Source organism: Narcine bancroftii, chromosome 5 (assembly GCF_036971445.1).
Source record: "Narcine bancroftii isolate sNarBan1 chromosome 5, sNarBan1.hap1, whole genome shotgun sequence".
NCBI lineage: Eukaryota > Metazoa > Chordata > Chondrichthyes > Torpediniformes > Narcinidae > Narcine > Narcine bancroftii.
Genome location: NC_091473.1, coordinates 63,800,798 through 63,827,886, shown reverse-complemented (window position 1 = coordinate 63,827,886; position 27,089 = coordinate 63,800,798). Strand labels below are relative to the sequence as shown.

At 43.7% G+C, this 27,089-nt stretch overlaps 1 protein-coding gene across 5 annotated transcripts in view; it reads left to right on the top strand.

The window, feature by feature from the left end:
• LOC138763450 (retinoic acid receptor RXR-alpha-B-like) overlaps positions 1 to 18,406 on the top strand; it is a 101,947-nt gene extending 83,541 nt beyond the window's left edge. For 4 of the 5 annotated variants that reach the window (XM_069937615.1, XM_069937619.1, XM_069937618.1 and 1 more), the window contains 5 exons: positions 1,741 to 1,873; positions 4,740 to 4,831; positions 7,118 to 7,223; positions 10,215 to 10,299; positions 17,369 to 18,406. In XM_069937615.1, coding sequence (XP_069793716.1) covers positions 1,741 to 1,873; positions 4,740 to 4,831; positions 7,118 to 7,223; positions 10,215 to 10,299; positions 17,369 to 17,470 — 518 coding nt within the window. In that variant the 3' untranslated portion in view covers positions 17,471 to 18,406. The remainder of the gene's footprint in view (positions 1 to 1,740; positions 1,874 to 4,739; positions 4,832 to 7,117; positions 7,224 to 10,214; positions 10,300 to 17,368) is intronic. The other variant, XM_069937616.1, reaches the window with a different exon arrangement.
• Positions 18,407 to 27,089: the final 8,683 nt, after the last annotated feature.

The following is a 27,089-nucleotide window of genomic DNA, read 5'->3' as shown; positions in this document are numbered from 1 at the left end:
TCACACAGACCAAACCTGCCTCCATCAACTCCACCATTACCTCCCACTTGTCAGAAAAGTTGCCAACATATTAAAGAACCCATCCCATCCCGGTCACACTTTCCTCTTCCCTCTCCATCGGACAGAGGATGCATGTGCTTGAAAACTCCAAACTCAAGGATAAAACTCCTGTTATTCTTCCATGGACTCATTGGTGAAAGATGTTGCCTTTGCACTGTTAACTGTATTTTCCTCGGTACCCTGCACTTTGCTCTACCTGCTGTACAACCCTGTATGACTTGGCTTGCCTGGATAACATGCAGAACAAAGCTTTTCACTGCATTATCGGTATACCTGACAATAAACAGTTCAACTCAACTTAATATTTTACAAATGAGAGTCGACTCAAGAGTCTGATAACAGCAGGAACGAAATTGCCCTTGAATCAGGAGGTTGGTGTTTTCAACCTCCTGCATCTTCAGTCCTTCAGAAGGGGGGAGAGAAGAGAGTGACTGGGGAGGGTGGGTTCCTTATATATATTTGGTTGTTTTCCTGAGGCAACAGGAAGTATAGATGGAGCTGATAGAGGGGAGGGGTGCGTATGATGACCTGAATCACGTTCACGACTCTCTCCAGTTTCTTGCAGTCTTGGGCAGAGCAGTTCCCGTCCCACACAGTGATGCACCCTGGCAGGGCACTGGCCTGTTTATCTAAATACCTGGTGCAGTGAGAAGGGTTTTTCTGTGAACAGACCAGCATGTTATCTCTAACAATACAAACAGCTGCATGAAGAGAACCATTTACAGAGTTTGAGATTACAGTGAAGATCACAAGTAAAAGAAAGGACAGCGGGAGAGCACTGTTGTGGACTCACCCCTCTCCTGAAGTCAATAATCATCTCTTCCATCCTACTGACATTACGATTGGTGTCACATAGAACATGGAACATTACAGTAAAGTTCTGGCCCTTTAGCCCACGATATTGTGCCAGCCTATGGAAACCTACTCCACACCCCTAACCCACTATTCTTTCTTAAATCCATCTTGATGTCTAAGAGTCTTTTGAATGTTCCAATTATTCTAGCCTCAACTACCATCCTCAACAGTGCATTCCAGGCACCCACCACTCTCCGTGTAAAAAAAAAAACTTATCTCTGTCATCTCCCCTAAACTTTCCTCCCAGGTGTCTGATGTCCTCTGGTTACCTTGGTACCATGTCACTGTACACTAGGTCTCCTTCCTATGTTCCGTCTCATCGTTATTTGATCTCCAACTCATTACTGTGAAGTTGTCAGGGAATTTGAAGATGGAATTGGAATAGTATTTAGCTACACAGTAGTGTGTGCAGAGGGAGTAGAGCAGGGGCTGAGGACATGTCCCTGAGAAGTAGTGAGTGTAATTGTGGAGATGTCCTTATCCATCTTCACTGATTGTGGTCTGTTGGACAGCAAGTCAAGGATCCCATTTCAGAGGGGGTGCTGGCTGTGATCTGGAGGTTTGAAGCCTACAATGTAATTATGTGGGTCCTTGTAATGGGATGGGTTCACCCTGTGCCTTCAATGTGTGAGTGACTCAGTGTGGGAGTTCTGGGAGGGGTCCATGCTGTGTTGATGTGTGAGTGATTCAGTATGGGAGCCCTGCAAGGGGCTTATGCTGTGTCGATGTGTGGAAGCCCAGGGCGGGTTCATGCTGTGATTTCAATGTGTGGGTGACAGTGTGGAAGCCCTGGGAGGGGTTCATGCTGTGCCTTCTCTCCTGCAGGCTGGAATGAGCTGCTCATTGCCTCCTTCTCTCATCGCTCCATCTCCGTGAAGGACGGTATTCTCCTAGCCACAGGTCTCCATGTTCACCGCAGCAGCGCCCATAGCGCTGGGGTGGGCTCCATCTTCGACAGGTACACAAGCCCCTGGCTGGGTCCGTGCCCCATCCCTCCAGGCAACCTATTCTCCTCACTCCACCTGCCCTCCCAACCCTTTCACCATCTTCAGCCCTCACACGAGATATTCAAGTTCTTGTCTGAGCTCAACCTCTGACCTTTCAATTTCAAGAGTTGTGTGCAGTTTTGGCCACCTAACTACAGGATCAATAAGATTGAAAGAGTGCAGAAATCATTTACAAGGATGATGCCAGGACTTGAGGAACTGATTTCAGGGAAAAGATAAAGAGGTTAGGACTTTATTGCTGCGAGTGTAGAAGAATGATAGATGTACACAAAATTAAGATGGGTATAGATAGGGTAAATGCAAGCAGGTTTTTTTTCCATTGAGATTGGGTGAGACAAGAACTAGAGGACATGGATGAAGGGTGAAAGGTAAAATATTTAAAGGGAACATTAGGGGGAACATCTTCAGGCTGAAAGTGGGGTGAGCGTGGAACAAGCTGTCAGAAGATGTAGTGAATGCGGGCTCGATTTTGACATTTAAGAAACATTTGCATGGATACATGGATGGGAGAGATTATGGACAGCTGTGGTCTTGGTGCAGGTCAATGGTACTAGCCAAACTGAAAGATTAGCGCAGACTAGATGGGCCAAAGTGCCTGTTTCTGTGCTGTAGTGTTCTATGGTCTAACATTCTGGCTCAGGAAGACTGGTATAATAGAGATTCAAGATTATTTTCATGTCAGGTAGTAAAATAGAAAACGTAATATTACATGAAATTTGCATTAATCTACCGGAAGGCAGACAAAGAATCACTATCATCAGGAATTGCCCAGTGCTCCTTGCAGCCAGAGAAAGAGAAGCAAAAGCGAGTCCCCCCAGAGCCACTGAATGTCATGGCTTCATCTCCAGTGCTCCTGCAGTCACACAACCTTAAATCCAAACTATCAGCAACATGAGCTCCAGATGCACACTTCGAACATGATCAGGAAGCCTCAGCACCCTCTCTCATCTTGGTTCCGATACCTGGTACCCCTTCAACCAGTCTCCAGCAGTCTGCAGCCTGGTGTGACTTATTTGACCACAGTCGTCAGCAACCCACAGCCTGTATGGGTTCCTCGGCTCAAGTCACCAACAGCCTGCCGCCTGTGTATTCTTCAGCCTCAGAGCACCTCGCTGGTCTGCCACCGTGGTCACCATCCCGTGGGTCGTCTCCTCTGCTTTTCCTTCTCAAACAGGGGATGGTCTCCCTGTTTTCTGGTGCCCCGTGAAAGTCCTCTGCTTCTCTGAAATCTGCAACCTTTTGTGGCCGTTGCTGATTATAGGCACCACCTTCTTGTGCCCAGGCACCACATTGCAGGATTTTAAAATAAACCACCTACGCTCCTTTAACAGGCCATTTAAAGCCCGTACAGAGTCGACAGCAGTTGGTCCTTGCAGGGGAGTGAGTGACTTCACTTGCCTCTCTCTGCCGGTCCACACCAGAAATGTATGGCCGCAGGTTCATTCCTCCATGGTAGTGATGACTCAGGTAGACAGGGTAGTGAAGAAGGTGTGGAAAGATTCACAAGGATGTTACTGGGACTGGGGGGCTTGAATTATAAGGAGAGGCTGGATTGGCTGGGACGTTTCTCCCTAGAGTGTAGGAGACTGAGGGGGGAGTTTTAGAAGTTTATAAAATCATGAGGAAAATGGATCGGAAAGGTGAATGGTCACACTGTCTTTTTTCACAGGGTAGGGGAGTCTAAAACTGGAGGACATAGATGAGAGAAGAAATATTTAAAAGGGAACCTGGGGTGAGTCTTTCTTCACCCAGAGAATGGTGGGTGTGTGGAAAGAGCAAGTGGTAGAGGCGGGGACCATTGTAACATGCAAAACGCACTTAGACCAGATCATAGATGGGAAATGAGGGATATGGACTGAATGCAGACAAATGGATCTAGCTTGTCCAACATGGTATTGACCCTATCTCTCTCTGCCCACTGTCAGGTGCCCTTGGTTAAGGTTAATGGTAACTCAATCATAGGCTTGCTGATGGGTGTGTGTGACAGGGTTGTAGGTGAATGAGGAAGAATGGGACTGAAAGAGATTGCTGGGCTAGGATCTGGCAGGGGCTCAATGGATGGAATGGCCTCAAGCCAATTACTCTCCAATAAATGGTCTTTTACATGTTCCGATTCTGCATTTCTGCCCTTGGATGTAGGGATCCTGCTGTGCCCCAGTCCAGGAAGTTAGTATTCTGCTGAGTCCTAGTCGGGGTACATGGGATGCTGCTGTGCCTCAATGTCCAGGAAGCTGAGATCCTGCTGTGCCTATGCACCCAGACACACCTGATGTGCCTACACATGGGATCTTACTGTTCCTGACACTTGATGCCCCTTATATCTTCTACAGGTCATCTACCACCCAGAACTCTGCGTTGATCTCCCCAGTGCAGGGAAACTGGTTCCCCTCACTGCACGGTCTGACAGACGACTAGATGGAGGTCAAACCACCCAGTTCTGCCCCAGTCTCTAATGCCCAATTTAACCCCCAGCCTTCACCACCCTGCAGCAGCTTACCCAGGGAGGGAGAAATATCAAAGGTCTTGGGCCATAGCAGAATGACCTTTGCACAGATTAACCAGTACTTCTTGGGTAAGGTGGTTGTTCAGAGGACGCCTCGGGTGGACGAGAGTGACCTGGAGAGATTGCGGGAAGCTGGACCACAGGTTTTGGAGCTGCGTGGGAATCAAGGGGGTGGGACAGATCCCAGGCGGAGGGGACAATGGCAAATTTTGAACACTGAGGCATGTAGGCCAAATGTAGACGAGCGAGCATGAGATGCCATACAAATACAGCTTTGTGACGTGTTTTTTTTCTCCTCTTTCAATCTCTGGCAGGGTCCTGACAGAATTGGTATCGAAGATGAAAGACATGCAGATGGACAAGACAGAGTTGGGCTGCCTGAGAGCCATCGTCCTCTTCAATCCAGGTAAGGCCTGCGCCCCTCAGATAGGAAGGTCTTGGTGGCAGGTTTGATCATGAAGAGGGAAAAAAGGAAAGCTGGAGGGACTCAGCAGGCCAGACAGCATCCATGGATGGAAATGGTCAGTCAATGTTTTGGGTCAGGACCCTTTATCTAACAACAAAAACACTCTCCTAGTAGATGCAGTGATTGTGAATGAACGTAGACCGCATGATCTGTAAGTTTGTGGATGACACTATATTGTTTGATATTGTAGATAGTGAAGTCAGGCAGGTGGGCAGAGAAATGGTTGATGGAATTTAATACAGAGAAATGTGATTGAGGTGTTGCATTTTAAGAGGTCTACTATGGGTAGGACCTACACAGTGAATGGTAGGGATCTGTGGAGTGCTGTAGAGCAGATGATCTGGGAGTACAGGTTTGTAGAACCTTGAAATTGGCATCACAGGTAAATAGGGTGGTCAAAAATACTTTCAGCACATTGGCCTTCATTGATCAGTATCGAGTATAGAAGTTGAGAGGTCATGTAGCAGTTGTATAAGATGGTGAAGCCCCATTTGGAGTATTGTCTTCAGTTTTGGTCACCATGCTACAGGAAAGATGTTTTCAAGTTCAAGAGGGTACAGAGAAGATTTACAAGGATGCTGCCTGGACTTGAGGCCTGATCTATAGGGAGAGATTGAGCAGGCTTCATTTCTTTGAGCACAGGAGGGTGAGGGGTGATCTCATAGAGGTATACAAAATCATGAGAGGATTGTATCAGGTGAACGCAGGGAGTCTTGCAGTCCCAGCAGAATCCGGGCAAATCTCCTCTCCACCCCTGCTAATACTTCAAAAATGTACTGGGGTTGTAGGTCAATTGGATTTAATTGGGTGGCACGGGCTCTCAGGCCGAAAGGGCCTGTTATCGTGCTGTATGTATGTATGTGTTATGTCACTGAGATCCATCTTCTTGCTGGGTGACCAATACACCAAATGTGATCTCCCCAACACCTTGTACAACTATAACATGATGCCCCTTCTCCTGCACTCAGGCCCCTGACTGATGAAGGCAAGTGTGCCAAGTGCCGCCTTCACCTTCCTACCTACCTGTATCGCCATTTTCAGGGCAATCTGCACGTGTTCTGCCAGGTGTCTTTCTCTCTCTGCACTGCCATCAAGTGGCCGAACTAAAGATATTGCTAGTTGAATACTGCATTAAGGACACTTTTCATAATCCTATATTGTACTGGTAGGAATTCTGTTCCTTTAGGGATCCATACAGTTAGACTGAGTGGAAAACAGTTTGATTCATTGAGATTCCACATATTGGAAGGAATTGTGTCATTAAAGAGGGCACAGGGTTAAAGTGAGAGGAAGGGTTTTTAAAAAAAATTTTTAAGAGTGTTTGATATCTGCCAGAGGAGGTGATGGTATCTACTATGTTTAAGTTTACAAAACCATGAGAGGAATAGATCATTTGAACACAGAGAGTCTTTTGCCCAGAGCAGGGGAATCTGTAACCAGAGGACATAGGTTTAAGCAAGGTCATACACAGAGAGTGTATGGAACTGGCTGCTGGAGGAGGAAGTTGAGGCAGGTATTATTAAAATGTTTAAGAACAAAGTGGACAGAATCTTGATAGGATAAGTTGAAAGGGATATAGGCCAAACGTGGGCAAGGTGGGACTTGTGTGCGTGGAGCATTTTGATCAGCATGGGCAAATTTTCATTCTGTATAACTCCTTTGGATTGACATTTCAATTGGTGGAGCAGAAGATGGAACTGATGCAGGCAAATCGGTTTTATGTAGATGGCCCAAAAGGCTGTCATCATTGTGATGGGCTGAAGGGCCTGCTTCTGTTGCTGTACAACTGCACTCTTGTCAATAAAAGGGGGTTTGATTCATTGAATTTCAACACACTGGGGTTTGGTTAGGAAAGTCTTAGTGGCAGGATTCCTCCAGAAGAGTGAACAAAGGAATGTTGGAGGGATTCAGAAGAGAGATGGAAGTGGTCAGTCAATACTTCAGATCGGGACCCTTTATTGAGACCCGAGACATTGAACATTTCTTGTCCCGTAGGTCCCTCCAGCTTCTCTCTGTTCACTCAAGATCCCAGCACCTGCTGCTCTTGTCTCCTTTGATCAGATGAAAGGTTTGGCTGACGGGAGTGAGCGGAATTTTTGGGAGCATCGTGAACAGCAGCACTGAATGAGTGTCGGCAAAATGTTTCGGTTGTCTAGTCTGTATTCCTCTCTTTTACCTCCAATATTATAGACTTAAAAAATGGATATTTTTCAACATGCTGTTTAGATGCAAGAGGCTTATCAAACCCAGGAGAGGTGGAGTCTTTGCGGGAGAAAGTCTATGCATCATTGGAAGCTTATACAAAGCACAAGTACCCAGACCAGCCAGGCCGGTAAGGAATTCTGCATCATTTTTATTTGCTCAATTTGTGGCTGGTTCTACTGATGGCTGTGTTCTTGTTCCAAATCTAATTCAGTGAGTTACTTCCCTATCAATCTCAATTATCAGCAGAGATTGGTGAAATCCATGAATATCAGATTGGTTCTGTCGAACCATGGGACGCTACAGCACAGGAACAGGCCCTTTGGCACATCTAGTCTGTGCCAACTAATTATTCTGCCTTGTTCCATTCGCCTGCACCTGGACCATAGCCCTCAATATCCCTCCCATCCATGTACCTATCTAAATTTTGCTTAAATGTCAAAATGGAACCCGCAACCAACACTTCAGCTGGCAGATCATTCCACTTTACCACTCTCTACATGAAGAAGTTCTCCCTAATTTTCCATTTAAACATCTCACCTTTCACCCTTAATCCAAGTCCTCCAGTTCTTATCTCACCTAACCTCAGTGGGGGGGTGGGGGGGAAGCCTGCTTGCTTTTACCCTAGGTATAGATCTGAAAAGAGAGAAAAGTGCTCAGCTGTGCTAGAGAGTTGAACTTGAGACTTAATCCCCTCAAGTACAGGTTCTGCCTGAACCAGGTCAACTATATTCATCAACTTTTCACAAGTGAAGGCCTCAAAGCTGACCCCCTCCAAAACAAAAGCAATCCATGAAATGCCAGTCCCAGGAGATGTCCCAGCTCTCCAAAGATTCCTGGGGGTAGTCAATTATCTTGGAAAATTTATTCCAAATTCCAGTCAGCTGATGCCACCACTGCGACTTACTACTACACAAGGACAGCTTTGAAGCACCGGTTCTGCCTTATTACGACGTCAGTAAGCCAGTGACACTTTCCAGTGATGTTTCACAGTATGGACCAGGTGCAGCCTGTTTGCAAGAAGGAAAACCCATAGCCTATGCTTCACAAACACTAACTGAAACACAAACCAGATATGCTCATATTGAAAAAGAGCTACTGCCAGTGGTTTTGCATGTTCAAAATTCCATGATATTTACAGTAAGCCAGTGACCATAGAAACGGATCACCAGCCCCTGGTCATTATACTGAAGAAACCCATACATGCAGCACCAGCAAGACTACAAAAGTACAGCATCACCCTCATGTATAAAAGCAGAAAACAAATGTACTTGGCTGACACTCTGTCTCGAACTCCCAGGAGTTCTACAGTCCAGCAAGCTGATGAGGAAGAGAGGAAGACAACTTTGACGTGATGACAGTCAATTACATATCCTCTTCTTTTTGCTTGGAGGAGTTAAAGAGACGCAGAGCAGATGGCACAACCCTGCAGACACTCAGCATTGTCATCAGACATGAGTGACTCAGCAAACTGCATAGTCTTCCACGTGCTGTTCATCCTTATTTTCCTTTCAGAGACTAACTAACTATTGAACACAGGGTCATCATGAAAAGGCCAGAAAGCCATAATTCCTGGATCACTACAAAAGAAGTACAACAGCATTATACACAGAAGGAATCTTGGTGCAGAAGCTACTAAAAAGAGAGCAAAAACCATAATTTACTGGCCTACCATGACAGATGATATCAACAAGGAGATACAGTCATGCTCTGTATCAGCAAAAGGAACCATTCCTCCTTCATCCAGTTCCAGACCTGCCTTGGTCGACCGTGGCAATGGATATCTCTGAATGGCTCTCTCAGTAGTATTTGGTGTTAGTGGACTCATATTCAGGCTGGTCTGAGGTTGACCTGCTTCATGATGTTACCTCAGTAACGGTCATCACAAAACACAAGAGACACTTTTCAGTTCATGAAGCACCACATGTCCTCTTATCAAATAATGGCAGACAGTTTACAAGCCAGCGATTTAAGGACTTTGCCATACAGTGGGACTTTACTCATGTTACCAGCAGCTCAAAGTATCCCCAATCTAATGGGTTAGCTGAAGGAGCTCTCTGCAGTGCTAAGCAACTCATGGAGAAATCTCAGAGATAGAACTGATGTTTTCCTCAACCTCCTAAATCTCAGAAATGAGCCACAATGCTAGGGTCTACTGCACAAAGACCAATGTCAAGCCACACTACTCTCCCTGTCTCAAGGAAGATACTTGAACCTCATATGAGTAAGCCACCAGAGACAAGATAATAGTTTCTCAGTAAGAAACTGTCACAAAAGTTGTGCTATGACAGGTCAAGCCAACCACTTCAGACCCCACAAGGTTACAACCGGACAGGCACAGTAAAGGAGAGTTGCAATGAGCCCGGATCTTATCTTGTTCACTCAGAAGACGAGTCATACAGGAGGAACCGCCAACGCATACTACCTGTAGATGAACCTGCGCCAGCCCAGCCCAGGTGACACTGACTATCAGGACCTGGACCTGGGTCAAAATACTACAACACTCCCACGAGAGTAGGATCGGACACTGAGTGGTTTCAGGTTGAGGTGCTTCCAGCTGAGCCATCCTCAGACACAACTGAAAATCTCTATACAACACGCTCAGGTTGTGCTAGTAAGCCAAATCCCAAATATAGAGACTGAGTTGTATTTTACAGTGTATATATTTGTTTGGCTATAGTAATTGATATTCATATTGTTTACATGTAGCAGAGCATTTTCTTATGTTTCTCACCTACTATACTTGTCATTTTAGTTACTGAATGTGTCTGTTAAATATTGGTCATTCTGTGACACTGAAGTTTAACAAGGTAATTTTGTCATGGTATGAAGCATGAGTTAAAGAAAGAGATCAAGATCAGTCACTGTGTTCATATCCTGTATATCCGGGTTACTGGGGTTCTGGATTCTTTATGCTGACGCACTCCAATGGCCATGTTCTGTAACTTTGCATCCTCAATGTATATAGTTGATAAACCAGGTCTGATGTTAATCCACTTTCTTTCATTTATCTAAACTATATACCCATCATAATTTTCTATACCTCTATCAAATCTCTCTTCATTCTTCTGTACTCCCAGAAATAAAGTCCTAATATGATTATCCTTCCCTTCTGACTCAGTTCCTCAAGTCCCAGCAACATCCTTGTGAATCTTCGCTGCACGTTTTCAATCTTAGAAGATTCAGGAAGAAGTGCTGAAGTGCAGGTGGTTATAATCTTATTGAAAGAGGGTGTTATATAGTCAGGATAATGTGAACTATTTTGTAACTGTGTAAGAATACACCCTTCTCACTGTAGTGCACCACTGTGTGAACAGTTTCTTGAGATGGTGGAAGGTATTAGTAAGTAAAGTTTCTTTTGTTATTTGAATCTTGCATCTAAGTTATTTAAGAAGCCTTCCGAGTAACACAGAGAGTAACATGGTGGCAGCAGTATAAATGAACAGGAATAAAGCCATACATTTGATTGTAAGTCACTGAAATATGAAGGGGAAGAAGAGAAAAAAACATGACTGAAAATAAATGGCTGGAGCAACAGCAGTTCACCCAGTGACGGACGGGGAGGCTGAAGACATTGTTGAATAATTTAAAAAGTTTCAGCAGGAGTGCAATTTTGCATTCAAAAGCTATTTAAAAAATGCAAAAGTAGTGGAGAAGGTCAGTTATATACTTCTCTGGACAGGGAAGCGAGGCCTTGACTTATTTAATAGCTGGGAGCATACAGAGGTGGAGAAACATGATCCAGAGCAGATATTTGCAAAGTTTGCTTCTCACCTTGAAATTCATGGCGTTTAATTCTATGATTAGAGCTGGTTTCAAGGCTTAATGCAAGAGACTGATTAATCTGTTGATAACTTCCTCACTAGACTAAAAATTGTTGCTGCAAAATGCAGATTTAAGGATATAGATTAGTTGATCAACTAATATGGGGGATTGCCCATCCCAAAGTGCAAAAATCTCTTATAGGGAAGGATAGATTGAAGCTGGCTGAAGCAATAGACACAGCCAGAGCCTTCGAAGCCACGAGGATGCAAACCCACCCATAGCAAAGAGAAGGAAGGGGTGATGCTATAAAGAACACAGACAGAAAAGTGCAAACCCTCAAGACCTGCAGGAAGTGCAGCAGACAACTCTCCTTTGATGACAAACAAATGCCCTGCATACGGTTCTGAATATTGAGCCTGTGGTAAAGCAAATCACTGGGCAAAGATGTGCAAGTCTGATATGAAGAAAGAAGAGAAGAAGAAAATCCACCACATAAAAGGAAACAACAATGAGGACTCCGACACCCAGATACTGGACATAGAATCCATACATGTTCACGAGATGCTGGGTGAGATGAAAGAAGGAGGTGAGTTGCACACAAGGATCCAAATACAGAGGATAATCCAGAGCAAGCCTACGAAATTGAACCGAAAGGTGAAGCTGGATCACAAAGCAACATTCTTCCACTCAGACTCTACTGCCAGATGTTCCCAGAGAACATAATGAAAAGGTATCCAAAAGATGGTGCATTGGAAGCAGCAAATGTCACAGTAACGGCCTATGGTGGACCCATGATCAAGCAGCTAGGGAGAGCGAAGATCAATGGCTGCCATAAGGGAAAGAACATCCTCTGTACATTCTATGTGGTAGATGCAGACGGACCAGGAATTCTAGATCTAGATAGCTGCTGGGAGCTGCAATTGATCTCTTTGGATATTTCTTCATCTGGATCTCACAATTGACAGAGATCAACAGAGACACTCCATTGGAGAACTGACCTCCAGTCACAAAGGCTGAGCTCATGAGCATGTACCTGGAATGCCTTGATGATTCAGTTGGATGCTTCAGAGACTTTGAATATCCCATCGGCCTAGATCCAAACTGCAAACCAGTCATCCCTCCTCCAAGGAAAGATCCACTAGAGCTTAAGAAGAAGCTAGAGCAAGAACTAAAGGACATGAAAAGGATGCAAGTCATGGCCAACGTGACCGAGCCGACTGACTGGGTAAATTCCATAGTGGTCAAATAAAAACCAAATGGCCACTTGAAAATATGCCTGCACCCTAAAGACTTAAATCAAACAATAAAAAGGGGTCACTATCCAACACCGACACTGGAAGACATCACAGTGGATGCTAAGAATGGATACTAGAATGTGAAACTAGATGAGGAATCAACACTACTAACAATGTTCAATACTCCATTTTGTTGTTACAAGTTCCTGCGACTACTTTTTGGCCTAAAGGTGAGTCAGGACGTGTTGCAACAGAAGATCGATGACACCAACAGAGGGTGTAGAGGTGCTGTTGGCATCGCAGACAACATCCAGGTTTTTGGCAGAGATGGAAAAGCTCATGATCTTCATCTACATGAAGCCATGGAGAGAACAAGAGGAGCTGTAATTAAACAATGCAGACAAATTCATTATAAAAGAGAAGGAATGCCAATTCTTCTGAATGGTGCACACTCCTGATGGGGTAAAGCCAAGCCCAGAGAAAATAAAAGCCATTGCTGAGATGGAGCACCCAAAGGACAAAAAATAACTCAGAAGTTTCCTTGGATTGGTCCGATACATGTGTTCCTTCATATTACAGATGTCAGACTACACAGCAAACATCAGAGAGTTGCTGAAGAAAGACGTGGAATTTCAGTGGTCACCATCAGAGAAGTGTTGACCAGCTCAAAGAAATAATATGCAGAGAAGTGGAGTTGAAATACTATGATAGAGGAAAAGCCCTCACTCTGCAAGTAGATGCATCTAACAGAGGTCTTTGTGCAGCATTGGTACAAGAAGGAAAACCAATAGCATTTGCCTCAAAAGCACTAACAACAGCGGAGACAAGATATGCCAATATTGGTGTTGATGGTCGTATGCAGATGTGAGAAGTTTCACAATTTTTTGTATGGAAGAAAGTTTATAATGGAAAGTGATCATCGCCCATTGGAACACATCCAGAGAAAGAACCTAAACAAGGTACCATCTGGACTGCACAGATTACTTCTATGACTTCGTCTTAAAATACATACCAGGCAAAGAGATGGTGCTTGTTGATACCTTGTCAAGACTTTCCCCGAATGGAAAAATATGAAATGGAAGACATGGGGATCAAGATGTATCATCTTGTCAGTGTGACCAGTAATAAATTAAGCAAAATCAGAGAAGAAACCAGTAAGGACAATGTGTTGCAAATGCTTTCTCAACAAGTGGCCAGAGAGGATAAATAAGATACAGCCTTCAATACGTTAATAATACAGACACAGAAGAAGACCAAAAATTTCAAAGAAAAGGAGAAGGTAAAATAGAAGGACAAAGTTTACATAAAGCCTTTTTCAAAGAACAAATGAGGTCATTAAAAGAATGGCTATCATTAGAATTTAGTTCAATCTAAAGAAAAATGAAAAGAACTGAAGACAGAATGCAAAGCTTAGAGTTGGTCATGACTGAAATAGGGAAAAAGAGTAGAAAATGTGGAGGAACGAGAAGCTGCTGTAGAAATGGAGATAAATGATTTAAGAGGGAAGTTGGAAGAAAGCAAAAAAAATATTAAAGAGACACAAGATTTATTGTCACAAAAAATTGACGTATTGGAAAACTACAGTAGGCGAAACAATATAAAAATAGTGGCCCCGAAAGAAGGCAAAGGGTCAGGTATGAAGGAATTTATAAAAGGATGGATCCCGAAGGTGATGGGAACGACAAATTCGCATGAAGAAATAGAAATCGAAAGGGCGCATAGAACGCTAGTACCGAAACCACCACCACATCAAAAACAGAGACCCTTATTGGTAAAATTTCTAAGATATACAACAAGAGAAAACATACTGGAGCAGGCAAGAAAGAAGGGTAGAGAAGACAATAAGCCGTTGGAATATAAGGGACAAAAAGTATTTTTTTATCCGGACATAAGCTTTGAACTTTTAAAGAAGAGAAAGGAATTCAACATGGCAAAAACAACCTTATGGAAGAAAGGGTATAACTTTATATGAAGACATCCAGAAGTACTGGAGAAATCCTGGGGAACATAATAGACTGTTCTCAGACCCAAAGAAAGCCCAAGAATTTGCTGAACATTTGCAGGACAGGAGAAGAGAGGAGGAGGAGTGACAAGTCGGATGACTGCAAGAAAATATACAAAAATATGTAAAAGTATAAAGTAAAGATAATGTATATATAAAGATTTAAAGATGGATAAGAGAAGGAGAAGAAGGGGGAAAAAAAAGAAAGATTTGTTATAAGTATAGGAAAATAGTGTTCTCTGGGGGGGGGCGGGGGTGGGAGAATAATGGTCACTGCAAAATTGGTTGACGCTTGTGAGTAAGTTCACAAACAAAATGGAAAGGGGAGTTGTAGTTGCCGTCAAGGGACAAGGGGCAATCCAAGGAGGGGGAGGTTCATTTGGGGTTAAAGGGTTATTGTTTGAGGGGATTGTTGGGGTAATTCATGCCTTAAGTCCAATGTCATATATTGAGATTAAAAAGGAAAACTTAAAAAACAGTAATGGAAAAAAAAGGGGATGGAGGTGGTGAAGAGGCAAAAAAGAAGTGAAAGATATAAGATGGCCACGTTGGACTATATGACTATAAACATTAACAAAGTTACAATGTTTGAAAAAAACCTGGGAACCATCTATGTAACATAACAGAAAGAGCAGGCCTCGGACTACCACCACCTAAAATGATAAGAAGATAAACACGATCAGATTTAATGTGTATAAGTAGATGACACATCTTTTTTGTTTGTATTCCTTTTATATAAAGATATTGTTTTATTGTATTTTATATGTTCAATATTTACTGTTTATGGAGGGGAGTGGGAAGGCGGAAGGGAGGGATGGGGGAAAAAAGAGAAAATGTCACAGTGAATATTTAAAGAGATGCATCTGTAAATATATGGGTTGATATGGTTCATAGTGCGATAAATAAAGAATTACAAAAAAATCATTAATATTGGTCTATCAGAGACGACCTATTGTTGGAGAATGGTGTTCTGCTGGCTGGATCAAGACTGATTATACCTGAAACAATGCAGAAAGAGATACTCCAGAAAATACATGAAGGTCACATGGGAAAGGAGAAATGCAGAACTCAGAGCGAAGTCAGCCGTATACTGGACTGCTATATACAAAGATATCGAAAATATGGTGGCTACATGTCAAATATGCCAAAAGTACAGAAACACAAAACAAAAAGAGGAAATGATTTCCACAGAAGTACCTGCCAGGCCATGGCACAGTGGGAGCAGACTTGGTATTTAATAGTAGCCTGTTACTATTCTGTTTCCATTCATCAAAAGAATGAAAGACCTGAGAGCGTCAACTATCACCTCAGAAATAAGAGAGCTCCTTGCTGAATAAGGAATACCCGAACAAGTAATATGTGACAATGGAACACAGCTCATGTCACAAGAATTCAGAAAGCTGGCTGCAGAATATGGGTGTATTACACTACATCATCCCCTTACTACCCCAAAGATCATGGGTTCATTGAAAGACAAGTGCAAACTGTGAAATGCACACTAGTTAAGTGTCACAATATCAAGTGAAGAGACCACAACCACTAATACCGAAACATCAACATAGCAGTTGTCAGGTGAAGCACAACGAGCTACATCACCTACACGTGTACCAGCAACACAGAGCCAAATCCACAAGATGGCAAAGGAACCTACTGCTGCCGGTGTGATATCGATAAGAACTATTTAAAAAGTTGTGTAAATAAATTAGTGGACAAGTTTGGTTACTTAAGTTACACTGGAAAGAAAGTGATAAAGAACACTAATTGTTTCTTTATCTTGAGAAGGAGGGATGCTATATAGTCAGGATAATGTGAATCTATTTTTTAACTGTGTTAGAATACACCCTTTTCACTGTTGTAACTGTAGTGCACCACTGTGGGGCGTATGTATAAGATGGTGGAAGGCATCAGAAAGTAAAGTTTCTTTTGTTATTTGAATCTTGCATCTCTAAGTAATTTAAGCAGCCTCCCAAGTAACACAGAGACAACAGAGTGAATGAGAGGCTGAAAGATGCCCATTTGCTTCCACTTATTAGCATTCTCTTAACAATGTGGGTTTTTTTTTTAATTTAGAGATTATAGCACAGTAACAGACTGTTCCAGCCCATGAGTCCGTGCCATCCAAATATACCCATGTGACCAATTAACCATTGAATCTCTGTATGACTTTTGGAAAGTGGGAGGAAACCGGAACACCTGGAGGAAACTCACATTAATCAATGCAATCACTCTTTCTGTGAACTTTAGAGAACCTGACAAGAGGAAGCGACACCACGCTTCACTCCACTCCTCAGCACTTAATACATGACAAATTATTCAGAAGCCTTGAATGCAACAGATCTAATTTGCATTCAAGTTCATTATCATCTGACTGTATATATGCAACCAGACAAAATAATGTTTCTCCGGACCACAGTACACACACATACATACACAATACACAGCGCATAACATAATAACATCTATACATAACAATATAATCTAATTTTAAAATTTAATTTGGCAAATTAATTTAGAGATACAGTAACAGGCCATTTCAGCCCACGCGTCCGTGCTGCCCAATTTATACCCAATTAACCTATACCCCTGGTATGTTTTGAATGGTGGGAGGAAATCAGAGCCTCTGGGGAAAACCCAGACAGACACAGGGAGAATGTACAAACTCCTTACAGATAGCGCAAGATTCAAACCCCGGTCCCAATTCTTTGGCTTGGCTTCGCGGACGAAGATTTATGGAGGGGGTAAAAAGTCCACGTCAGCTGCAGGCTCGTTTGTGGCTGACAAGTCCGATGCGGGACAGGCATTGTAAAGGCTAACCACTATGCCAACTGTGCCACAAATTAATATGTATAAATATTGCATAGTAATTTACTCAATTTCCTTTATGAGAGACCCAAGCTTAAAGGATACCATTCATTAATCTCACAGCCTGAGGGAAGAAGCTATTTCCCAGCCTGGCAGTTCTGATTTTGATGCTCCTGTACCTTCTTCCTGATGGCAGTGGGTCAAAGATACTGTAGGCTGGATGGAAAAGATCCTCGATAATTCTTTGAGCTCTATTTAAGTAACTCTTCCAGTGAATGTCATCAATAGAGAAAGGGGAAACTATCTCTTCCCCACCCCTCCCCCACTTACAAATCAAATGATTTAAAACTGATTGCTTTCACTGCCTGCTTTCAAAATGGTTCCAATCATTAATGCTGGTTCCCCCACTAACATGTGTTAGCTTCTCTGTTGCACACCACAGACTGACGGGATTTCCCTTTGTCCACCCAGGTTCGCCAAGCTTCTCCTCCGATTACCTGCTCTCCGATCAATAGGCCTCAAGTGCCTGGAGCACCTGTTCTTCTTCAAGCTGATTGGAGATACACCCATTGACACCTTTCTGATGGAGATGTTGGAGGCTCCTAACCAAATGACATGAATCCATGCCCCCTCCTTCTGAAAATGTCAAAATTTGTACATATTTTCATTAATTGTGTGAATAGAATCAAGATCGTGCCATCCATCTAACTTGTAAAACAACATGTATTTTGTACCTTGAACAAGCAGTGTAGCTATTATTGGATAGCTTGTAACAGGGATTTTAATAGGAGAAGAAAATAGTTGTTAGAAGAATTTTAGATTAAAGTTCTATTTCGAAGAGATGAAATCAGGTTTACAAATAGGTACTTTCCTCACTTTAGCTTGCTGTTAGCTGGTTGTAGTCACACAGCCTTCCAAAGGGGTGTAAACATGCAGGCTGCAGAGGCTGGAGTTCTAGAGCAACACACTGCAGTGCTGGAGAGAAACAACAGCATCCATGAAGGAGGTCCAGTCTGAAACGTGACTGCCTCTCGCTTTCCATGGATGCCACACGAACCTGCTGAGATTCCCCCAGCGCTCTTGTGTGTTTCTCTTAGGTTTCTGCATCACTGCGACCCTACATAGTTCCCTCCCCATGCATTCCCAATGGGCACCTCACCGTCAGGAGGAATCCCCCAGCAAGCCCTTCCGTGTGACATTGAAGCCCCCACCCCTCCTCTTCCCTCCCATCCTTTGCCTGCCTATCCTTTAGTGGTTGTCAAGACAACTTGGGGCCACAATCCCCCTCACTCTACTGTGCATTGCTCCTACTATTAGGTGGAGTCAAGATTTTTAAACATATGATTGATTATTAAAGCAAACTTTGAACCTTGGTGTGTTGATCCCTCAAGGTTGCCACGCAAGTTGATAGGGTAATTAAGAAGGTCTTCATCAATCGGCTGATTGAGCTTAAGAGTCGAGAGGTAATGTTGCAGTTCAATAAACTGTGGTTAGACCACACTTAGAGTATTATGTTCAGTTCTGGTTGCCTCATTATAGGAAGAGTGTGCAGAGAAGATTTACCATGATGTTGCCTGGATTGGAGAACAAGTCCTTTGAAGGAAGGTTAAACAAGTGCTTTGGAGTGTTGAAAGATGAGAGGCAACTTAATAGAAGTGTATAAGAGGGGCATCGGAAGGGTGAACATCAAGCACTTTTTTCCTCGGGTGGCAACGGCTAATACCAGAGGACATTTGTGTAAGGTAAGAGGAGGAAAGTTTTCCAAGAGACAATAGGTGCAGGAGGAGGCCATTTGGCCCTTTGAGCCAGCACTGTGATCATGTTGATCATCCATGATCAGTACCCTGTTCCTGCCTTCTCCCCATATCCCTTGACTCTTGTATCTTCCTAACTCTTTCTTGAAAGAATCCAGAGAATTAGCCTCCACTGCCTTCAGAGGCAGAGCATTCCACAGATCCATAACTCTCTGGGTGAAAATGTTTTTCCTCAACTCTGTTCTAAATGGCCTACCCCTTGTTCTTAAATTGTGGCCTCTAGTTTGGGACTCCCCCAACATCGGCAACATGTTTTCTGCCCATAGCATGTCCAATCGCTTAATAATCTTATATGTTTTAATCAGATCCCCTCTCATCCTTCTAAATTCCAGTGTATATGAGTCCATTGTATACAAACCCAGTTGCTCCAATCTTTCAACATATGACAGTCCCTCCATCCCGGGAATTAATCTTGTGAACCTATGCTGCACTCCCTAAATAGCAAGAATGTCCTTCCTCAATCATGGAGACCAAAACTGCACATAATACTCCAGGTGAGGTCTCACCAGGGCCCTGTACAACTGCAGACATCAGTGCTAGGATTTTTACATAGAGTGGGCACCTGGAATGTATTGGGCGGTTTGCTGGTGGAGGCTGGTACAAGATTCAAGATTCCTTTATTGTCATGTAATAAAACAGATGTAATATGGCAGATTTACCATCAGTTGAAATTGCTCAGCACACGTTACAATCAGAGAAAGAGAAGCAGAAGGGAGTCCCCACAGAGTCATTGAGTGTCTGTGGATTCACCTCCAATGCTCCCATAGCCACACAGACTTCAGTCCAAACCATCAGCAACCTGAACTCCAAATCCAAACCTCCCAACATGATTAGGAAGTCTTCAGTGCCCTCGGCACCCTTTTACATCCCGGTTCCAATACCTCAAACCCATTCAGCCAGTATCAAGCCAGTCTCCAGCAAACCCTCAGCCTGGTGCGAGTCCTCTGATTACAGTCGTCTACATCCTGCGTGTGCTCCTCGCCTCAAGTCATCAACAGCCTGCTGCCTGTGTATTCTTCAGCCACGGAGCCCCTTATTGTCCACCACTGTGGTCACTGTTTCCTTCTCCTTCTCAAACAGGGGTACTCTCCTTGTTTTCTGGTGCTCTGCACCATTCATTTGCTATCTCGAGTCTACTGCAAAACACAGGAGCTGCCACCTTGGGCCCAGACTCTGCAGTCGCAGGATTTTAAAATAAGTCACTGTCGGCTCCTTTAACAGGCTGTTTAAAGCTTGTACAGAGCCATTGGTGGTAGAATCCTGTGGAGGAGCACTGTGTGTCTGCTTTCTGCAGGTCCACACCAGCAGCAAATGGTGCTGTTAAGGCAGTCCCGACATTTAAAAAAATTGACAGGTGGGCACATGGATGCAAAAAAAAAAGAGGGTTATGGGTGAGGGAGGTAAGAGTTAGATAAATGTGGAGTAGGTTAGGGTTAGGTCAGCCCAACAGCGTGGGCTGAAATGCCTGTTCTAGGCTGTAATATTCTATGATTCTTCAGTGCTTTGTTCTGAGAATGCAGTCACTCAAAGAGAGTAAGGATGCTTCCATTCATGAGAGGATGGCTCCAATAAGGCAACACAATTGAAAAACCCTACAAAGAGAACTGAGAAAGGGTTTGAGTGGGAGTCTTCTGGTCAGAGTCTCACAGCACGCAAATAGGCTCTCACGCCCTTTTGGTCCACCCTCCTACTTTAGACCCACTTGATCACATTAGGCCCAGAATCCTCCAATCCCCTTCCCTCCATGGAGTTATTGAAAGGAAGCTAACGTACCTGCCTCCACCACTTGTTCCATGTGAGTGAAGAAATGTCCCCTCATATCCCTTCTAAATCCAACCTCTCACTTCAGAGAGATCCCCTCTCATCTTCGATTCTGCTACTCTTGGAAACAAAATGTCACTATTCACCTATCAAAGCTCTCATGATTTTATAGACAAGATTCCCTCTTCAGCCTCCTATGCTCTAAGGAAAATAGGCCCAGTTTTTCCAGGCTCTCATGATAACTTCCCTAATCCTGGCAACAACCTCATAACACTCTTCTGTATTCTTCCTAACTTTATGTTATACTTCCTATAGCTAGATGACCAAAACTGCACACAATGCAGATGCTTCTCAACTTACAATGGGATTACATTGTGGAAGACCCATCGTATATCAAAAAAGGATACTACACCTACCATTTTTTATAATTACGTTTTGAATACCTTTATTCCACACTGAAAAAAAACCATTAACAGACTCAGCTGAAAGCACACTGGGCATGAAGAATGTTTGAAGCATTGGACTAAAATTAATTGCTGGCTGGTGAGGAGACACACATGGGCATTTAGTAGACGTGATGGGTTATTTACTCATTCATGTGATCACCAGAGACTGTGAGCGTGGTTGAGTCAACATCGCGCGAGAGTATGCTGTATGATATTCTCAGAGAGTAACGTACTACATATTACAAGCGCGGGAACAGATAGGATTTCAAAATTTAAAAGTACGGATTCGAACCATTGTAATTTCAAAAAATCATAAGTTGGACCATCGTAAATAGGGGAGTACTTGTGTGACAAGTGGGCCTATGATATGCATAACCTCAACATGGTGTCCAAAGATTTGTATTCAATGTTCTAACTAATGAAGGGAAGGGCTTGGAACTCGAATAATTGGGAAGATCTGAGGCAGTCTGTCAATATTCTGAGTAGCCTTTTTTTGTTGCCCATCCCAGAGAGTGTTGATACAGCTCAGTTTTTTACTTCTAGAGTCAGTCAGGCATGGGGCCACAGTTGTGGTAAACAGCAATCCCTTGCAAAAGGGCTAACGTGAGACAAGTTTCATGTTTGCAATCATCTAACACACTGCCTTTACCAGCTACTTCTGTTACATGATTTCCTCTCAGCCGAGCCAACTATAAGCTGCTGCAAGGACTCAACAAGTCAGTGTCCTGGAGGAGAGATGGTCAGTCAATGATTCATGTTGGGAATCATCCAGACTAAGGTTAAAAAAAGGTGATATTACATATCTGAAGGGGTGAAAGAAGCTGGGGAGTAATCAAGAAATAATAAGGTATTGAACAGAAAGTTTATGTTCATTTTGTCATTGACTATAATGAGAAGGGATCTTCTAAGAATAGACTATCAGGTTATCTCTAACATACAGCCATGAAAAGAGCACAATTTACAGAGTATAGGATTACAATAAAAGAGAGAACATTGGTGTGGGGTCCATTCAGGAGCCTGATGCTTGCAGGTAAGAAACCATCTTAAAGCCTGTTGGTGCACACTTTCCCACTCTTGATCCTTCTCCCTGATAAGACGAGTGAGAAGAGAGTGCATCTGGGGTGTGATGAGTCCTTCATTATGTTGGCAGTCATTTTTTTATGAAGTCCGTGGAGGGAAGGAGGTTTTGCGTTGCATTCACCAGGTTCGATAGCTTTTTTCCGATCTTGAGCAGAGCAGTTTCCGTCCCACACTGGGATGCAGCCTCCAAGTTTGCTTTCAGTGATGTACCTGTAGAAGTTGTTGAGGGACAGGGGGCATGCTGAACTTCCTTAGTCTTCAAAGAAAGTGGTGGTGTTGGCCCACTTTCTTTGACTGTCGTGTCCCAGGTCAGGTCATTGAAGATATTTATTCCTAAGAAGCTATCAACTCTTTCAACTTCAGTACCATATCTTATTGACATTGAAAGGTTGTTACCTTGGCACCATTCTGCGAGATTCGGTCTCTTTTGTGTTCCACCTCAATGTTATTTGATACCCAGCACCAGGTACTGTGGTGTTATTGGCATTATGGAAGATGGAGTTGGAACAATAAGTAGCTCTACAGTCATAGGTGTAGAAGCAGAATAGTAGACAGTGACCACATCGGTGTTGAATGTGATCATTGAGATGTTGTTTCCCTATCTTCAGAGATAGTGGTCTGTTAGTCAGGAAGTGAAGGATCCATTTGCAGAGGGAATGCACTGAGGCCAAGAGGTGGAGAGGCAAGTTGAGGGAGAGACTTCTGGGTATGGGGAAGAGGTTAAAGAGAAAGGGAAGTACAAATGTAGATAACAAAAATATAGAAACGTTAGAACCAAATGGAAGTAGGGTACCATCTTCTGTCCAGTACCCTATCCCTTCTTGGCCCTTCCCCAGCTACTTTGCCTCTTCATATACATAATATCATGTCCTTTTAACTTTAATTTCAATAAAGGATCTTGATCCAAAACCTTGTTTGACCATTTCCCCCCCCCCCCCCACCCCCGCAGATACTGCCTGAACTGCTGAGACCCTCCACCATCTCACTGTTTGCTTGGGATTCCAGCATCTATCATTTTTAAGCTTTTCCTCTGATCTTCTCAGCTGAATCCAGTCTCTGAACCTACCGTGCTGGGAATGAACTCTCCTTCCTTTCTTGGTTTACTGAATGTGAATAGCAGCATATTTATGCTGGAAATCAATGGTCATCTCAGTAAGATCACAAGATAAAGTAGGCCATTTAGCCCATTAAATCTGCTCCACAAATCCGCCCTGAGCTAAACTGTTCTCGTATCTAATTCCAAGTTCTAGCCTTTTCCCCATATCCCTTGATACCTTGACTAATTAGATACCTATCAATCTCCCCTAAAACTCTCCTAATGATTGGGCCTCCACGGTTGTACATGGCAATGAATTCCACAAATCCACAACCCTCTGGCTAAAGAAATTTCTCCTCATCTGTTTTCAATGGGTACCTTCTAATTCTAAGACTGTGCCCTCTTGTCCTGGATTCACCCACCAAGGGAAACATCTTATTCACATCTACTCTGTCCAAACCTTTCAACGTTCAAAATGTTTCTATGAGATCCCCTCTCATTCTTCTATACTCCAATGAATAAAGTCCAAAAACTGTAAATATTCCTCATATTTCCAGCACCATCCTCCACATTTTTCCACCCTGCTTTTTCCTTCAATCTCACTGTGTTGACCAGCATCTTTAATCCCTCTGAACTGACTGGCTCTGACTATCTCCACCAAATCATTGCAGCTCAGAGAGAGGTCTTTCAGCTCATCACTGTAGAAGAACCTTGTCAACCCAGCATTTCTTTCTAATAGTGCAATACATAAATATGCTGGAGAAACTCAGAAGGTCATGCAGCATCCCTGGGAAGTAAAGGGTGACCAACTTTTCAGGTCTGAGCTCTTTGTAAGATATGTGCAAAAACCTGAATAAAGTTGGCGGAGGAGCAGAGAGGAGAGGAGAGGAAGGAGGAAAGGGCAATGGGGAGGAGCACAACCCTAGTATCTACAGACTTCCTTCTTTGATTTCCTTCTGATAATGTTCCCCTCCAATCGCTGTCCTATTCCCAAAGCCCTGATGACATTTCCACCTCCTTTCAACACTGTGCTATCTGGATTGTGACCCACATTTTTGTGTAAAACACACCTGTTTCTCCTCCCCCTACTCACTGTCCTTAAGCTGTAGTGCTACAGCAACTTGCTCCAGGCCCTCAATCTTCCATGTGCTGCTTAATTGGAATAATTGGGCATGGAGACAGCCAATTGTCACATTGCTTCCAACATGGCCCAGATGTGTGCGAGTCCCAGCTGGAATCTCATCAGCAATGGCCAGCATGGTAGCACATCCAGTGGGGCAGCTGTCTCACAGTCCTGGTAGTGCTGGGTTCAATCTGTCCACATGGAGTTCTCCCTGGGTCTCCCCTCACTTCCCAGCACTTCCTGTGGGATGGCTGGTTAATCATTCCTGGGGTGCAGGTGAGTGGCAGAATCTGGGTGGGGAGCAGTTGATGGGAATTTAGGAAGGATAGGTTAAAGGGAAAATGACATACAAAGTTCGAAAGTGTGGGAATATAGGAGTTTAGATATTTGTGTAAGTGATAGTGTGGCTTTCGCGCAAACAGAGGAACTACTGACATGGTCTTTGCCCTCAGACAGCTCCAAGAAAAGTGCAGAGAACAAAACAAAGGACTCTACATCACCTTTGTTGACCTCACCAAAGCCTTCGACACCGTGGGCAGGAAATGGCTTTGGCAAATACTAGAGCGACTCGGATGCCCCCCAAAGTTCCTCAACATGGTTATCCAACTGCACGAAAACCAACAAGGTCGGGTCAGATACAGCAATGAGCTCTCTGAACCCTTCTCCATTAACAATGGCATGAAGCAAGACTGCGTTCTCGCACCAACCCTCTTTTCAATCTTCTTCAGCATGATGCTGAAACAAACCATGAAAGACCTCAACAATGAAGACGCTGTTTACATCCGGTACCGCACGGATGGCAGTCTCTTCAATCTGAGGCACCTGCAAGCTCACACCAAGACACAAGAGAAACTTGTCCGTGAACTACTCTTTGCAGACGATGTCGCTTTAGTTGCCCATTCAGAGCCAGCTCTTCAGCGCTTGACGTCCTGTTTTGCGGAAACTGCCAAAATGTTTGGCCTGGAAGTCAGCCTGAAGAAAACTGAGGTCCTCCATCAGCCAGCTCCCCACCATGACTACCAGCCCCCCCACATCTCCATCGGGCACACAAAACTCAAAACGGTCAACCAGTTTACCTATCTCAGCTGCATCATTTCATCGGATGCAAGGATCGACAACGAGATAGACAACAGACTCGCCAAGGCAAATAGCGCCTTTGGAAGACTACACAAAAGAGACTGGAAAAACAACCAACTGAAAAACCTCACAAAGATTAGCGTATACAGAGCCGTTGTCATACCCACACTCCTGTTCTACCAGCATCACCTACGGCTCCTAGAACGCTTCCACCAGCGTTGTCTCCGCTCCATCCTCAACATTCATTGGAGCGACTTCATCCCTAACATTGAAGTACTCGAGATGGCAGAGGCCGACAGCATCGAATCCACGCTGCTGAAGATCCAACTGCGCTGGGCATGTCACGTCTCCAGAATGGAGGTTCCTCGCCTTCCCAAGATCGTGTTATATGGCGAGCTCTCCACTGGCCACTGTGACAGAGGTGCACCAAAGAAGAAGTACAAGGACTGCCTAAAGAAATCTCTTGGTGCCTGCCACATTGACCACCGCCAGCGGGCTGATATCGCCTCAAACCGTGCATCTTGGCGCCTCACAGTTCGGCGGGCAGCAACCTCATTTGAAGACCGCAGAGCCCACCTCACTGACAAAAGACAAAGGAGGAAAAACCCAACACCCAACCCCAACCCACCAATTTTCCCTTGCAACCGCTGCAACCATGTCTGCCTGTCCCGCATCGGACTTGTCAGCCACAAACGAGCCTGCAGTTGACGTGGACATTTACCCCTCCATAAATCTTCGTCCGCGAAGCCAAGCCAAAGAATAAGTTTCTTGATTAGAAGGTTTTCTGGAGAGATCTTTGATAGTTTTCTCTTCTTCCCCTCCTTTCATCTCCCAAGTTCCATTTCCCCAAGTTGAATCTAGGCCTCAGTGGTGGCAGAGGGTCAGCAGTCAAGTCTGATCCCAGTCACTCCACCCACTTGCCATTTGCACAGCGTGTTACCCAGAACATCTCACTGACCACAACCCACTCGCTGTAGCACAACCAGAAGGTCATTTCACATGTATGCCTGACTGCTATTTTTGGTAACTGTGCTATTTTTCTGCCTGTAATATTTTATATTTATATATACTTCTGTATACATATAGTGTCTAGTTTATTATTCATAATTGAAATGTAATCTCAAACAACCCACTGCACGTCATCCTAAAATCTATTATACATCATACTCATTTTTTTTCATTACTATATCTTCAAATACAAGCATCAAACCTACAGGTAGTAGAAATTGTTCAACAAAGAAATAAACTATGCACGATATACATGTATATATGTCTACACCTATTGTATACATACTCTATACATGCTTACGTACATACATTTTCCTGCTTTGTTTAAATGGTATAAAGTATGAAATACTTAGGCCGTGAATAGAAGCTACTCTAATGCCAGAGCGGGGCAGGAGAGTCTGTCCCTCATTCAGTGCCCACCTTTGTGTCCCAACCTGTATTCTTGTTTGTCGTACTATCCCTGTACAGCTTAACTGAGCACAGCTCTCAAAATAAGGGGCTGCAGTCCTAGGTGTTTAGCATCCATTCCCTTTCACCCAAAAAGAATATGTCATAATTTTGTCCTGCTCAAATCAGAGGGAATGAGCCATTTACTGCCAATTAGCTCCAATATATAGCCCCAGTCAGCAGGTATGAGATATAGTGTAAAGCTTTATGTCACTATGTATCTGTTCAGAGTATTCTGTACCCATCTGCCTTGGAACTCCTCTGCAGCAGCTTTTCAGCTTTGATATGCATCATCTTTTAGCCACAACATCAATTTAAACTCTTCATCTATGCCCATTTCCTTTGTAAATACACTGCTTCAATTCTGTTTTTGTGTGCTATCATTGTTCTTCAACAGCCC